The sequence below is a fragment of the Triticum aestivum genome, chromosome 7D (assembly GCF_018294505.1).
Source record: "Triticum aestivum cultivar Chinese Spring chromosome 7D, IWGSC CS RefSeq v2.1, whole genome shotgun sequence".
Classification (NCBI taxonomy): Eukaryota; Viridiplantae; Streptophyta; class Magnoliopsida; order Poales; family Poaceae; genus Triticum; species Triticum aestivum.
In genome coordinates, this window is record NC_057814.1 from 642,123,101 (window position 1) to 642,139,870 (window position 16,770).

Consider the following 16,770-nt stretch of genomic DNA (forward strand, 5'->3'; position numbering starts at 1 on the left):
TATTATATTATCTATTTTGGATGTTTTATATGCATTAATATGCTATTTTATATTATTTTTTGGACTAACCTATTAACCTAGAGCCCAGTGCCAGTTCCTGTTTTTTTCCTTGTTTTAGAGTTTCGCAGAAAAGGAATACCAAACGGAGTCCAAACGGAATAAAACTTTCACGATGATTTTTCTTGGACCAGAAGTCATCCAGAGGAGTTGGAGTGCAAGTTAGAGAAGCCATGAGGCGGCCACAAGGACGGAGGGCGCGCCCCCCACCCTTGTGGGCCCCTCGTGACTCCATCGACCTAGTTTCTTCGCCTATATATTCTCATATATCCCAAAACCAATAGAGAGAGCAACGAAAACACTTTTCCACCGCCGCAACCTTTTGTAACCGTGAGATCCCATCTAGGGGCCTTTTCCGGCGTCCTGCCGGAGGGGGATTCGATCACGGAGGGCTTCTACATCAACACCATTGCCCTTCCGATGAAGCGTGAGTAGTTTGCCTCAGACCTACGGGTCCATAGCTAGTAGCTAGATGGCTTCTTCTTCTCTCTTTGATTCTCAACACCATGTTCTCCTCAATGTTCTTGGAGATCTATTTGATGTAATACTTTTTTGCGGTGTGTTTGCCGAGATCCGATGAATTGTGGATTTATGATCAGCTTATCTATGAATATTATTTGAATCTTCCCTAAATTCTTTTGTGCATGATTTCATATCTTTGTAATTCTCTTCGAACTATCGATTTGGTTTGGCCAACTAGATTGGTTTTTCTTGCAATGGGAGAAGTGCTTAGCTTTGGGTTCAATCTTGCGGTGTTCTTTCAAAGTGACAATAGGGCAGCAAGGCACGTATTATATTGTTGCCATCGAGGATAAAAAGATGGGGTTTTCATCATATTGCTTGAGTTAATTCCTCTACATCATGTCATCTTGCTTAATGCGTTACTCTGTTCTTTATGAACTTAATACTCTAGATGCATGCTGGATAGCGGTCGATGTGTGGAGTAATAGTAGTAGATGCAGAATCGTTTCGGTCTACTTGACACGGACGTGATGCCTATATTCATGATCATTGCCTTAGATATCGTCATAACTTTGCGCTTTTCAATCAATTGCTCGGCAGTAATTTGTTCACAAACCTTATTATTTTCTATCTTGAGAGAAGCCTCTAGTGAAACCTATGGCCCCAGGGTCTATTTTCCATCATATAAGTTTCCGATCTATAATTTTAGTTTCCGATTTACTTCCTTTGCGATCTTTTACTTTCCAATCTATAAAACAAAAATACCAAATATATTTACTTTACTGTTTATCTATCTCTATTAGATCTCACTTTTGCAACTAACCGTGAAGGGATTGACAACCCCTTTATCGCGTTGGGTGCAAGTTGTTTGATTGTTTGTGCAAGTATCCGGTGACTTGTGTGTTGTCTCCTACTGGATTGATACCTTGGTTCTCAAACTGAGGGAAATACTTACTCTACTTTGTTGCATCACCCTTTCCTCTTCAAGGGAAAAACCAACGCGAGCTCAAGAGGTAGCACCCTACGGGTTCGAGAATGATGTAGACATGACCGAGACGCTTCTCCGGTCAATAGCCAATAGCGGGACCTGGATGCCCATATTGGTTCCTTTATATTCTACGAAGATCTTTGCCGGTCGAACCTTTATGACAACACATGTAGTTCCCTTTGTCTATCGGTATGTTACTTGCCCGAGATTCGATCGTCAGTATTTCCATACCTAGTTCAATCTCGTTACCGACAAGTCTCTTTACTCGTTCCGTAATACATCATCCTATAACTAACTCCTTAGTCACTTTGCTTGCAAGCTTATTGTAATGTTGTATTACCGAGAGGGCCCAGAGATACCTCTCCGTCATATGAAGTGACAAATCCCAATCTTGATCCATGCCAACTCAACAGACACCTTTGGAGATACCTGTAGAGCATCTTTATGATCAGCCAGTTATGTTGTGACGTTTGATAGCACACAAGGTATTCCTCCGATATCAATAAACTGAACGATCATATGCCAAGCTAACGGATTGGTCTTGTCCATCACATCATTCTCCTAATGATGTGATCCCGTTATCAAATGACAACACATGTCCATGGTTAGGAAACCTTGAACATCTTTGATCAACGAGCTAGTCTAGTAGAGGCTTACTAGGGACACGGTATTTGTTTATGTATCCACACATGTATTTAAGTTTCTGATCAATACAATTCTAGCATGAATAATAAACCTTTATCATGAACAAGGAAATATAACAATAAAAACTTTATTATTGCCTCTAGGGCATATTTCCCGTCAGTCTCCCACTTTCACTAGAGTCAATAATCTAGATTGCAGTGTAATGAATCTAACACACATGGAGTCTTGGTGTTGATCATGTTTTGCCCGCGGAAGAGGTTTAGTCAACGGATCTGCCACATTCAGATTCGTATGTGCTTTGCAAATTTCTATGTCTCCATCCTTGACATTTTCACGAATAGAGTTGAAGAGTCCCTTGATGTGTTTGGTTCTCTTGTGAAACCTGGATTCCTTCGCTAATGCAAGTGCTCCAGTGTTGTCACAAAAGATTGTCATTGGACCCGATGCACAGGGTATTACATCCAGATCGGGTATGAACTCCTACATCCAAACTCCTTCATGCGCTGCTTCCAAAGCAGCTATGTACTCCACTTCACACGTAGTTCCCGCCACGATGCTCTGCTTGGAAGTGCACCAACTGACAGCTCCACCATTCAATATAAATACTTATCTGGTTTGTGACTTAGAGTCATCTGGATCTGTGTTGAAGCTAGCATCGATGTAACCTTTTACGACGAGCTCTTCGTCACCTCCATAAACGAGAAACATACCATGGGTCCTTTTCAGGTACTTCTGCAGGATGTTCTTGACCGTTGTCTAGTGATCCACTCCTGGATTACTTTGGTACCTCCCTGCCAAACTTATGGCAAGGCACACATCAGGTCTGGTACACAGCAAGGCATACATAATAGAACCTATGGTTGAGGCATAGGGAATGACTTTCATTTTCTCTCTATCTTCTGTCGTGGTCGAACTTTGAGTCTGACTCAATTTAACACCTTGCAACACAGGCAAGAACCCTTTCTTTGACTGGTCCATTTTGAACTTCTTCAGAACTTTGTCAAGGTATGTGCTTTGTGAAAGTAATATTAAGCGTCTCGATCTATCCCTATAGATCTTGATGCCCAATATATAAGCAGCTTCACAGAGGTCTTTCATTGGAAAATTCTTATTCAAGTATCCTTTTATGCTATCCAGAAATTCTATATCATTTTCAATCAACAATATGTCATCCACACATAATATCAGAAATGCTATAGAGCTCCCACACACTTTCTTATAAATACAGGCTTCACCATCAGTCTGTATAAAACCATATGCTTTTATCACATCATCAAAGCGTATATTCCAACTCCGAGATGCTTGCACCAGTCCATAGATGGATCGCTGGAGCTTCAACACTTTGTTAGCACCTTTAGGATCGACAAAACCTTCTGGTTGCACCATATACAACTCTTCTTCAAGAAACCTGTTAAGGAATGCAGTTTTGGCATCCATTTGCCAGATTTCAAAATCATAAAATGCGGCAATTGGTAACATGATTCGGATAGACTTAAGACTCGCTACGGGTGAGAAAGTCTCATCGTAGTCAAGCCATTGAACATGTCGAAAACCTTTCGCGACATGTCAATAATCATGCATTGTGAACATGAAAAATTGCTAAATGGAATTATATGAGGGATTCTTATACTAGCGTAAACTTTAAAGAGTGATGAAAAATCCACACATCACCCGTTTATTCATTTAAATGGATTTTTTGTAAACAAATTATAAATATAATTCTAAAACCCTATATGTTTTAGTGTGGCCTTGTCATGGTCGTAAGTGGCTACCCTAAAAATTTCAGGTCTTTTGAAATTAGTTTGATCCCTCAAATAATTTAAGGAACAATTTTTATTTTTATTTTTATTAGAATTGTAGAGAGAGAGGGGAAGAACATGGACCGTCTCTTAAGTAACAAGAGCATCCATCTTGATCGATGAACAAAACACACCTGAATAACCAACGAAGAAGCCCAAATCACATGGTGGAAATCAGTGAAACAATGATGATAAGCAAGCAAAACATCCACTTGACAATAACGATTCATTTGACAAATGATAATTATGACCACCATTTTTTTGCAAACATAACCACTGAATAAGTTCACCAACACCACCTTATAGATTCTTGGTTCCTTACAACCCATTATGACATAAACAAGCACACTAAAATGTAGACATTGGTAATACTAAGCGTTCATTACTTCAGCGCGGCCTAGATGTTCCTCTACTCAAAGGCCCACTAGTTCTCCCTGCGGATCTCCTCCTCCTCCTCAGGTTTTAATTTCTCATTGATGTTGAAGATCTTGCGGATCTCCTCTGGCGTCTTTCCCGTCATCATGTCAGCGACGGCCTGGCAAGTCAGGTCTAGGAGCCCCTTGATGTTGAGGTGGTTTGCAGCCTGAGAGGGGGCAAAAGTGCAAAAGGAATAATGGTGTGTCAGATGGAAGCATCGGTTTCTAAAAACATGGTTAATTACATATACCACCTACATAGATGTTCTTGCGACAAACTAGAACACAAAACAAGGCATGCATTAATCAAAAGACATTGATTCAAAGACCATAACATGGGTTAACATAATTGGATCGATAGTCAAGAAAAGTTAAAATAACTGTAACAAAATAGAGTGAGGTCATACACAGCTACATACATTCCTGCATGATAAATGATAATTTTGTAAGTGCATAAGCTACATGGGTTCAGATAACAAGCACCACGTCTCAAAATGCATTGGCAATTGCATTCATCATCCGGTAATTTGGATATCAACATGTATGGCTAGTACACCACAATCATCAGTCAAGCAATGATACGCAGATGAACACATTCATAGTCAATATGGATCAATATAGTGGCATCTAAAAGATTAGCTCAGATGATAAAGGCAGCGATAACAATAAAGTTAGAAACATAGTTATCCATCATAGCAAAATCAAACCACAACACAAAACTTGTATTTAGGGGTTAGTAATATATGAAATTGGAATATATACTGCAAGTGAAGATGACACATGTGAGATATAAATCTTATATATGATAAAATAAGATAACCATAAGAAAAGAAATTCAAAGTAAATAGCGCTAAACTCTTGCAAACAAGATCAGGATTTTATAGTGGCAATGGGAAGTCATGCATGGTTTCACTTCAAATGATGGAAAGCATCATCACTTCTCACATGGACATGCATAATGTATCATCTGGTGATTTAGCTACAAGGATGTAATGTTAATAGAACCACAATCAATACTCAACCAATGCTAGATAGAAGAAGGCATTCGTAGATGACATGGATCAATAGTGGTATCTAAAAGATTAGTTGAGATCATAAATATTGGATACAAAGTTAGAAACATTAGCATGATCATGTGATTTAGCTATCACTATGTATACAGTAAAATAAATAGTAAATCAATGCTAGATAGAAGAAGGCATTCATTGTTGACATATGGACCAGTAGTGGAATCTATAAGATTATATAAGATAATAAAGACAAAGATAGCAAATTTAGAAATAAGTGTGTGATCTACAAAGCATAATTACAAATACCAAAGTAGTAATGTGCGATATTGGATTTATGTATTATAACTAAGGATGACACATGCAACATACCACCCTATCTATGATAAACTAATATAACTATAACAAAACAAATTCAGAGCAAATACTACTAAAGTCTAGCATACAAGATCATAATTTTACACTAGATATGGACATTCATGCAAGGTTCAAATATAGAAATAACGGTGACATATGTAGCATAATCACAAAGACCATATATTGCTCTGCGTGGTCTGATGTTTCCGCAAGTTATTCAAAGAGAAACGACTCACTCTTCATCCCATATATGTAATTTACAAACACAATGATAGTGAATCTAATAATTTAAAATGTTTCTATGTTATTCATATATAGTGAAGCATATTAGACCAGATGAACATGGAACTGTAAATTAATATAGCTCCCCAGATAATGCCCGAACCTAGCTATTAGGGTGAGTCTGTATAGTCGGCCACTTTCTACATCGCCAATAACAACTCTTTATAACCTAAACATAATCCATTGTGTAACCTAACCTAATCCAATCGAGTCAAATCTACTTTGATGAAGGTACGAGGACAAATTCCAATCTATCTAAATCTCAATCAGACACAAGTAACAAGCCAGACAAAACAAAAACAATCTTGATTCCAACCATGGGGAATAGTATAAAATAGATCTAGAGAAAGTCAAGGAACAAATCGAAGGACGGAAAGTAATCACACCAGCATGATGTCGAATATGGTGTCCTTGTCGACCTTGACGAAATCTGCATCCCAGGTTTTTAGGTCCTCCACGAGCGCCGCAGGCACAGCCGATGTAGCATCTGACACCCTAGCTCCTCCTCCAAAATCAGATATGTCGGTGGCCTTTGCTTGGACGTGTTTGTTGCAGTACTCAATGACCTTGGAGAGGATCTTTGAGTTGACATTGCGGAGCAACAAGCCGTTGTCAGTATAGCCGTCCTCGATCATGTGCCGGATCATTTGCGACTCCATGGCCACCGCTTGCTCCACCTCAAACTCCTTACCGTCCGAACTCTTAAGCTTGATGATCTTCTTCTTGCCCTCTGCAGCCGCCACCGGGTGGATCGGAGCTAGGGTTGGGGTGGGAAAATTGGGGATCGAGGAAACCCTAACTAGAAGAGGAAACTCTGGCGGCGGCGGAAGAAAGGAGGAACGATGGTGTGTTTTGTTGCAGCGTGGATTGGGCTTTTGGGGAATTTATTTTGGGCCGATTGAGCAACGTTTGGATGAGTAGATATGTAGTGTATGGGCCTTAGAAAGAAATGAAGCAAAATAATACAAAACTAGATGAAATCAAACCAAATTTGTTACGAGTTCAAAGGGGTCAAACTAGAAAATTTGTATTTTCCGATTTGATGAGGACAACGTTGGTATCTTCGGTTGGAACTACTTTACCACCTTCCCAGGATGTGGGCTCACCTTATAAGTTGGCCCACATGACGAAGGTTTAATTTTTATTTACTATTTTACGAATCGACGGCTTAACACATGCCGAATGTTTTTCTGTCAAACCAAAAACATGCAGAAAAGAGTAACTGGCTCTAGGCATTGAATTTATAGTTTAGTTCGGAAAAATAATATAAATTGCTATAGATGGTATTATAATAGCATGAATCAATCAAAAACTCTACGTAAGTTTGAGACGTATGAGTCAACGAGCAGAACATAGTACATATGCATATACCTTCACACCTATGAATGATGCAAGATTCGTTGGGTACTTTCTGCCAGCTCACGGGGTACATATTTAATTTGTACACTTGTATTGATTGTGCGGCTGCATCGAGCTGCCGAAAATTTGTGTTGGGGAACGTTGCATTGAAAACTAAAATTTCTACACACACGCAAGATCTATCCATGGAGATGTATAGCTACGAGAGGGGGAGAGCATCTTCATACCCTTGAAGATCGCTAAGCGGAAGCATTTATCAACGTGGTTGATGTAGTCGTACACCTTCTGTTGGGGATCGTAGCAGAAATTAAAAAAATTCTACGCATCACCAAGATCAATCTATGGAGTCATCTAGCAACGAGAGAGATGAGTGCATCTACATACCCTTGTAGATCGCGAGCGGAAGCGTTCAAGTGAACGGGGTTGATGGAGTCGTACTCGTCGTGATCCAAATCACCGATGACCGAGCGCCGAACGGACGGCACCTCCGCGTTCAACACACGTACGGAGCAGCGACGTCTCCTCCTTCTTGATCCAGCAAGGGGGAAGGAGAGGTTGATGGAGATCCAGCAGCACGACGGCGTGGTGGTGGAAGTAGCGGGATTCCGACAGGGCTTTGCCAAGCGCTGCAGGAGGAGGGAGATGTGTCACGGGAGGGAGAGGGAGGCGCCAGGGGCTGTGGTACTGCTGCCCTCCCTCCCCCCCTTCTATATATAGGGCCCCTGGGGGGTCGCCGGCCCTGGAGATCCCATCTACAGGGGGGCGGCGGCCAATGGGGGAAACTTGCCCCCCAAGTCAGGTGGGGCGCCCCCACCCCCAGGGTTTCCAACCCTAGGCGCAGGGGGAGGCCCATGGGGGGCGCACCAGCCCACCAGGGGCTGGTTCCCTTCCCACTTCAGCCCATGGGGCCCTCCGGGATAGGTGGCCCCACCCGGTGGACCCCCGGGACCCTTCCGGTGGTCCCGGTACAATACCGGTGACCCCCGAAACTTTCCCGGTGGCCGAAACTAGACTTCCTATATATAATTCTTCACCTCCGGACCATTCCGGAACTCCTCGTGACGTCCGGGATCTCATCCGGGACTCCGAAAAACTTTCGGGTTTCCGCATACTAATATCTCTACAACCCTAGCGTCACCGAACCTTAAGTGTGTAGACCCTACGGGTTCGGGAGACATGCAGACATGGCCGAGACGACTCTCCGGTCAATAACCAATAGCGGGATCTGGATACCCATGTTGGCTCCCACATGTTCCACGATGATCTCATTGGATGAACCACGATGTCGAGGATTCAATCAATCCCGTATACAATTCCCTTTGTCAATCGGTACGTTACTTGCCCGAGATTCGATCGTCGGTATCCCAATACCTTGTTCAATCTCGTTACCGACAAGTCACTTTACTCATACCGTAATGCATGATCCCGTGCCCAAACACTTGGTCACATTGAGCTCATTATGATGATGCATTACCGAGTGGGCCCAGAGATACCTCTCCGTCATACGGAGTGACAAATCCCAGTCTCGATTCATGCCAACCCAACAGACACTTTCGGAGATACCCGTAGTGCACCTTTATAGCCACCCAGTTACGTTGTGACGTTTGGCACACCCAAAGCACTCCTACGGTATCCGGGAGTTGCACAATCTCATGGTCTAAGGAAATGATACTTGACATTTGGAAAAGCTCTAGCAAACGAACTACACGATCTTTGTGCTATGCTTAGGATTGGGTCTTGTCCATCACATCATTCTCCTAATGATGTGATCCCGTTATCAATGACATCTAATGTCCATAGTCAGGAAACCATGACCATCTATTGATCAACGAGCTAGTCAACTAGAGGCTCACTAGGGACATGTTGTGGTCTATGTATTCACACATGTATTACGATTTCCGGATAACACAATTATAGCATGAATAATAGACAATTATCATGAACAAGGAAATATAATAATAACCATTTTATTATTGCCTCTAGGGCATATTTCCAACAGTCTCCCACTTGCACTAGAGTCAATAATCTAGTTACATTGTGATGAATCGAACACCCATAGAGTTCTGGTGCTGATCATGTTTTGCTCTAGGGAGAGGTTTAGTCAACGGATCTGCTACATTCAGGTCTGTATGTACTTTACAAATATCTATGTCTCCATTTTGAACACTTTCACGAATGGAGTTGAAGCGACGCTTGATATGCCTGGTTTTCCTGTGAAACCTGGGCTCCTTGGCAAGGGCAATAGCTCCAGTGTTGTCACAGAAGAGAGTCATCGGGCCCGACGCATTGGGAATCACCCCTAGGTCGGTAATGAACTCCTTTATCCAGATTGCTTCTTGTGCTGCCTCTGAGGCCGCCATGTACTCCGCTTCACATGTAGATCCCGCCATAACGCTTTGCTTGCAACTGCACCAGCTTACTGCCCCACCATTCAAAATATACACGTATCCGGTTTGTGACTTAGAGTCATCCAGATCTGTGTCGAAGCTAGCATCGATGTAACCCTTTACGACGAGCTCTTCATCACCTCCATAAACGAGAAACATATCCTTAGTCCTCTTCAGGTACTTCAGGATATTCTTGACCGCTGTCCAGTGTTCCATGCCGGGATTACTTTGGTACCTTCCTACCAAACTTACGGCAAGGTTTACATCAGGTCTGGTACACAGCATGGCATACATAATAGACCCTATGGCCGAGGCATAGGAGATGACACTCATCTTTTCTCTATCTTCTGCCGTGGTCGGGCATTGAGCCGTGCTCAAATGCACACCTTGCAATACAGGCAAGAACCCCTTCTTGGACTGATCCATATTGAACTTCTTCAATATCTTGTCAAGGTACGTACTTTGTGAAAGACCAATGAGGCGTCTTGATCTATCTCTATAGATCTTGATGCCTAATATATAAGCCGCTTCTCCAAGGTCCTTCATTGAAAAACACTTGTTCAAGTAGGCCTTTATGCTTTCCAAGAATTCTATATCATTTCCCATCAATAGTATGTCATCCACATATAATATGAGAAATGCTACAGAGCTCCCACTCACTTTCTTGTAAACACAGGCTTCTCCATAAGTCTGTGTAAACCCAAACGCTTTGATCATCTCATCAAATCGAATGTTCCAACTCCGAGATGCTTGCACCAGCCCATAGATTGAGCGCTGGAGCTTGCATACTTTGTCAGCATTCTTAGGATCGACAAAACCTTCCGGCTGCATCATATACAATTCTTCCTTAAGGAAGCCGTTAAGGAATGCCGTTTTGACGTCCATTTGCCATATCTCATAATCATAGTATGCGGCAATTGCTAACATGATTCGGACGGACTTCAGCTTCGCTACGGGTGAGAAAGTCTCATAGTAGTCAACCCCTTGAACTTGTCGATAACCCTTAGCGACAAGTCGAGCCTTATAGATGGTCACATTACCATCCGCGTCTGTCTTCTTCTTAAAGATCCATTTATTTTCTATGGCTCGCCGATCATCGGGCAAGTCAGTCAAAGTCCATACTTTGTTTTCATACATGGATCCTATCTCGGATTGCATGGCTTCAAGCCATTTGTTGGAATCCGGGCCCGCCATCGCTTCTTCATAGTTCGAAGGTTCACCGTTGTCAAACAACATGATTTCCATGACAGGGTTGCCGTACCACTCTGGTGCGGAACGTGTCCTTGTGGACCTACGAAGTTCAGCAGTAACTTGATCTGAAGCTTCATGATCATCATCATTAACTTCCTCCCCAGTCGGTGCAGGCACCACAGGAACATCTTCCCGCGCTGCGCTACTTTCCGGTTTGGAAGGGGTGACTATCACCTCATCAAGTTCCACTTTCCTCCCACTCACTTCTTTCGAGAGAAACTCTTTCTCCAGAAAGGACCCGTTCTTGGCAACAAAGATCTTGCCTTCGGATCTGAGGTAGAAGGTATACCCAATGGTTTCCTTAGGGTATCCTATGAAGACGCATTTTTCCGACTTGGGTTCGAGCTTTTCAGGTTGAAGTTTCTTGACATAAGCATCGCATCCCCAAACTTTTAGAAACGACAGCTTAGGTTTCTTCCCAAACCATAATTCATACGGTGTCGTCTCAATGGATTTCGACGGAGCCCTATTTAAAGTGAATGCGGCAGTCTCTAAAGCATAGCCCCAGAATGATAGCGGTAGATCGGTAAGAGACATCATAGATCGCACCATATCCAATAGAGTGCGATTACGACGTTCGGACACACCATTACGCTGAGGTGTTCCAGGCGGCATGAGTTGTGAAACAATTCCACATTTCCTTAAGTGTGTGCCAAATTCGTGACTCAAATATTCCCCTCCACGATCTGATCGTAAGAACTTTATTTTCCTGTCACGTTGATTCTCAACCTCACTCTGAAATTCCTTGAACTTTTCAAAGGTCTCAGACTTGTGTTTCATTAGGTAGACATACCCATATCTACTCAAGTCATCAGTGAGAGTGAGAACATAACGATAGCCACCGCGAGCCTCAACACTCATTGGACCGCACACATCAGTATGTATGATTTCCAATAAGTTGGTTGCTCGCTCCATTGTTCCGGAGAACGGAGTCTTGGTCATCTTACCCATGAGGCATGGTTCGCACGTGTCAAATGATTCGTAATCAAGAGACTCTAAAAGTCCATCAGCATGGAGCTTCTTCATGCGCTTGACACCAATGTGACCAAGGCGGCAGTGCCACAAGTATGTGGGACTATCGTTATCAACTTTACATCTTTTGGTATTCACACTATGAATATGTGTAACATCACGTTCGAGATTCATTAAGAATAAACCATTGACCAGCGGGGCATGACCATAAAACATATCTCTCATATAAATAGAACAACCATTATTCTTGGATTTAAATGAGTAGCCATCTCGAAATAAACGAGATCCAGATACAATGTTCATGCTCAAAGCTGGCACTAAATAACAATTATTGAGGTTTAAAACTAATCCCGTAGGTAAATGCAGAGGTAGCGTGCCGACGGCGATCACATCGACCTTGGAACCATTCCCAACGCGCATCGTCACCTCGTCCTTCGCCAGTCTCCGCTTATTCCGCAGCTCCTGCTTTGAGTTACAAATATGAGCAAACGCACCGGTATCAAATACCCAGGAGCTACTACGAGTACTGGTAAGGTACACACCAATTACAAGTATATCACATATACCTTTGGTATTGCCGGCCTTCTTGTCCGCTAAGTATTTGGGGCAGTTCCGCTTCCAGTGACCACTTCCCTTGCAATAAAAGCACTCAGTCTCAGGCTTGGGTCCATTCTTTGGCTTCTTCCCGGCAACTGGCTTACCGGGCGCGGCAACTCCCTTGCCGTCCTTCTTGAAGTTCTTCTTACCCTTGCCTTTCTTGAACTTAGTGGTTTTATTCACCATCAACACTTGATGTTCCTTTCTGATCTCCACCTCCACTGATTTCAGCATTGAATATACCTCAGGAATGGTCTTTTCCATCCCCTGCATATTGAAGTTCGTCACAAAGCTCTTGTAGCTCGGTGGAAGCGACTGAAGGATTCTGTCAATGACCGCGTCATCCGAGAGATTAACTCCCAGCTGAGTCAAGCGGTTGTGTAACCCAGACATTTTGAGTATGTGCTCACTGACAGAACTATTTTCCTCCATCTTACAACTGAAGAACTTGTCGGAGACTTCATATCTCTCGACCCGGGCGTGAGCTTGGAAAACCATTTTCAGCTCTTCGAACATCTCATATGCTCCGTGTTGCTCAAAACGCTTTTGGAGCCCCGGTTCTAAGCTGTAAAGCATGCCGCACTGAACGAGGGAGTAATCATCAGCACGTGACTGCCAAGCATTCATAACGTCTTGGTTCTCTGGGATGGGTACATCACCTAGCGGTGCTTCCAGGACATAATCTTTCTTGGCAGCTATGAGGATGATCCTCAGGTTCCGGACCCAGTCCGTATAGTTGCTGCCATCATCTTTCAGTTTGGTTTTCTCTAGGAACGCGTTGAAGTTGAGGGCAACATTAGCGTGGGCCATTTGATCTACAAGACATATTGTAAAGATTTTAGACTAAGTTCATGATAATTAAGTTCATCTAATCAAATTATTCAATGAACTCCCACTCAGATAGACATCCCTCTAGTCATCTAAGTGAAACATGATCCGAGTCAACTAGGCCGTGTCCGATCATCACGTGAGACGGACTAGTCAACATCGGTGAACATCTTCATGTTGATCGTATCTTCTATACGACTCATGCTCGACCTTTCGGTCTTCCGTGTTCCAAGGCCATGTCTGTACATGCTAGGCTCGTCAAGTCAACCTAAGTGTATTGCGTGTGTAAATCTGGCTTACACCCGTTGTATTCGAACGTTAGAATCTATCAAACCCGATCATCACGTGGTGCTTCGAAACAACGAACCTTCGCAACGGTGCACAGTTAGGGGGAACACTTTCTTGAAATTTTAGTGAGGGATCATCTTATTTAAGCTACAGTCATTCAAAGCAAATAAGATGTAAAACATGATAAACATCACATGCAATCAAATAGTGACATGATATGGCCAATATCATTTTGCTCCTTTGATCTCCATCTTCGGGGCGCCATGATCATCTTCGTCACCGGCATGACACCATGATCTCCATCATCATGATCTCCATCATCGTGTCTTCATGAAGTTGTCACACCAACGATTACTTCTACTTCTATGGCTAACGTGTTTAGCAATAAAGTAAAGTAATTTACATGGCGTTATTCAATGACACGCAGGTCATACAAAAAATAAAGACAACTCCTATGGCTCCTGCCGGTTGTCATACTCATCGACATGCAAGTCGTGATTCCAATTACAAGAACATGATCAATCTCATACATCACATATATCATTCATCACATCCTTTTGGCCATATCACATCACACAGCATATGCTGCAAAAACAAGTTAGACGTCCTCTAATTGTTGTTGCATGTTTTTACGTGGCTTCTATAGGTTTCTAGCAAGAACGTTTCTTACCTACGTAAAACCACAACGTGATATGCCAATTTCTATTTACCCTTCATAAGGACCCTTTTCATCAAATCTGTTCCGACTAAAGTGGGAGAGACAGACACCCGCTAGCCACCTTATGCAACTAGTGCATGTCAGTCGGTGGAACCTGTCTCACGTAAGCGTACGTGTAAGGTCGGTCCGGGCCGCTTCATCCCACGATGCCGCCGAAACAAGATAAGACTAGTAGTGGCAAGAAAAATTGACAACATCTACGCCCACAACAAGTTTGTGTTCTACTCGTGCATAGAAACTACGCATAGACCTAGCTCATGATGCCACTGTTGGGGATCGTAGCAGAAATTAAAAAATTTCTACGCATCACCAAGATCAATCTATGGAGTCATCTAGCAACGAGAGAGATGAGTGCATCTACATACCCTCGTAGATCGCGAGCGGAAGCGTTCAAGTGAACGGGGTTGATGGAGTCGTACTCGTCGTGATCCAAATCACCGATGACCGAGCGCCGAACGGACGGCACCTCTGCGTTCAACACACGTACGGAGCAGCGACGTCTCCTCCTTCTTGATCCAGCAAGGGGGAAGGAGAGGTTGATGGAGATCCAGCAGCACGACGGCGTGGTGGTGGAAGTAGCGGGATTCCGACAGGGCTTCGCCAGGCGCTGCGGGAGGAGGGAGATGTGTCACGGGAGGGAGAGGGAGGCGCCAGGGGCTGTGGTACTGCTGCCCTCCCTCCCCCCTTCTATATATAGGGCCCCTGGGGGGCGCCGGCCCTGGAGATCCCATCTACAGGGGGGGCGGCCAAGGGGGGAAACTTGCCCCCCGAGTCAGGTGGGGCGCCCCCCACCCCCAGGGTTTCCAACCCTAGGCGCAAGGGGAGGCCCATGGGGGCGCACCAGCCCACCAGGGGCTGGTTCCCTTCCCACTTCAGCCCATGGGGCCCTCCGGGATAGGTGGCCCCACCCGGTAGACCCCCGGGACCCTTCCGGTGGTCCCGGTACAATACCGGTGACCCCCGAAACTTTCCCGGTGGCCGAAACTGGACTTCCTATATATAATTCTTCACCTCCGGACCATTCCGTAACTCCTCGTGACGTCCGGGATCTCATACGGGACTCCGAACAACTTTCGGGTTTCCGCATACTAATATCTCTACAACCCTAGCGTCACCGAACCTTAAGTGTGTAGACCCTACGGGTTCGGGAGACATGCAGACATGACCGAGACGACTCTACGGTCAATAACCAACAGCGGGATCTGGATACCCATGTTGGCTCCCACATGTTCCACGATGATTTCATCGGATGAACCACGATGTCGAGGATTCAATCAATCCCGTATACAATTCCCTTTGTCAATCGGTACGTTACTTGCCCGAGATTCGATCGTCGGTATCCCAATACCTTGTTCAATCTCGTTACCGACAAGTCACTTTACTCGTACCGTAATGCATGATCCCGTGACCAAACACTTGGTCACATTGAGCTCATTATGATGATGCATTACCGAGTGGGCCCAGAGATACCTCTCCATCATACGGAGTGACAAATCCCAGTCTCGATTCATGCCAACCCAACAGACACTTTCGGAGATACCCGTAGTGCACCTTTATAGCCACCCAGTTACGTTGTGACGTTTGGCACACCCAAAGCACTCCTATGGTATCCGGGAGTTGCACAATCTCATGGTCTAAGGAAATGATACTTGACATTTGGAAAAGCTCTAGCAAACGAACTACACGATCTTTGTGCTATGCTTAGGGCTGGGTCTTGTCCATCACATCATTCTCCTAATGATGTGATCCCGTTATCAATGACATCCAATGTCCATAGTCAGGAAACCATGACCATCTGTTGATCAACGAGCTAGTCAACTAGAGGCTCACTAGGGACATGTTGTGGTCTATGTATTCACACATGTATTACGATTTCCGGATAACACAATTATAGCATGAATAATAGACAATTATCATGAACAAGGAAATATAATAATAACCATTTTATTATTGCCTCTAGGGCATATTTCCAACACCTTCACGATCCGTCCCGATCAAGTACCGAACGCACGGCACCTCCGCATTCAGCACACGTTCAGCTCGATGACGTCCTCACCTTCTTGATCCATCAAGAGGGGCGAAGTAGTAGATGAGTTCCGTCAGCACGGTGGCGTGGTGACGGTGGTGATGAAGAACAATCTCCGTAGGGCTTCGCCAAGCACAACAGAAACTATGACGGAGGATAAACTAGAGGGGGCGGGGTTGCCGGCACACGGCTTGGTGAATCTTGATGTGTTCCGGGTGCTAGCCCTGCCCCTCTATTTATATGTTGAGCCCTGGGGTCATTTCTTGGATAAAGAGCCTCCTAAAACTCGGTTTTACCCGCAAGGCAAGAGTCCTTCTCGGACTCCAGGACC

General features: G+C 44.0%; 1 protein-coding gene across 1 annotated transcript; it reads right to left on the reverse strand.

Annotated features, from left to right (window-relative positions):
* Positions 1 to 4,171: 4,171 nt before the first annotated feature.
* Positions 4,172 to 6,849, reverse strand: LOC123164114 (SKP1-like protein 1). The gene is made up of 2 exons (XM_044581534.1): positions 6,400 to 6,849; positions 4,172 to 4,534 (listed from the first exon to the last, which is right to left on the reverse strand). Exons 1-2 carry the CDS (start codon positions 6,670 to 6,672, stop codon positions 4,376 to 4,378), a joined length of 432 nt encoding a protein of 143 aa, XP_044437469.1. The 5' UTR covers positions 6,673 to 6,849; the 3' UTR covers positions 4,172 to 4,375.
* Positions 6,850 to 16,770: the final 9,921 nt, after the last annotated feature.

Excerpts from the sequence above, each read along its gene's own strand:
- LOC123164114 (XM_044581534.1), bottom strand. The coding sequence starts at position 6,672 with ATGGAGTCGCAAATGATCCGGCACATGATCGAGGACGGCTATACTGAC. Across the intron at positions 4,535-6,399 it reads CCATATTCGACATCATGCTG|GCTGCAAACCACCTCAACAT; the intron begins GTGTGATTACTT and ends GCCCCCTCTCAG.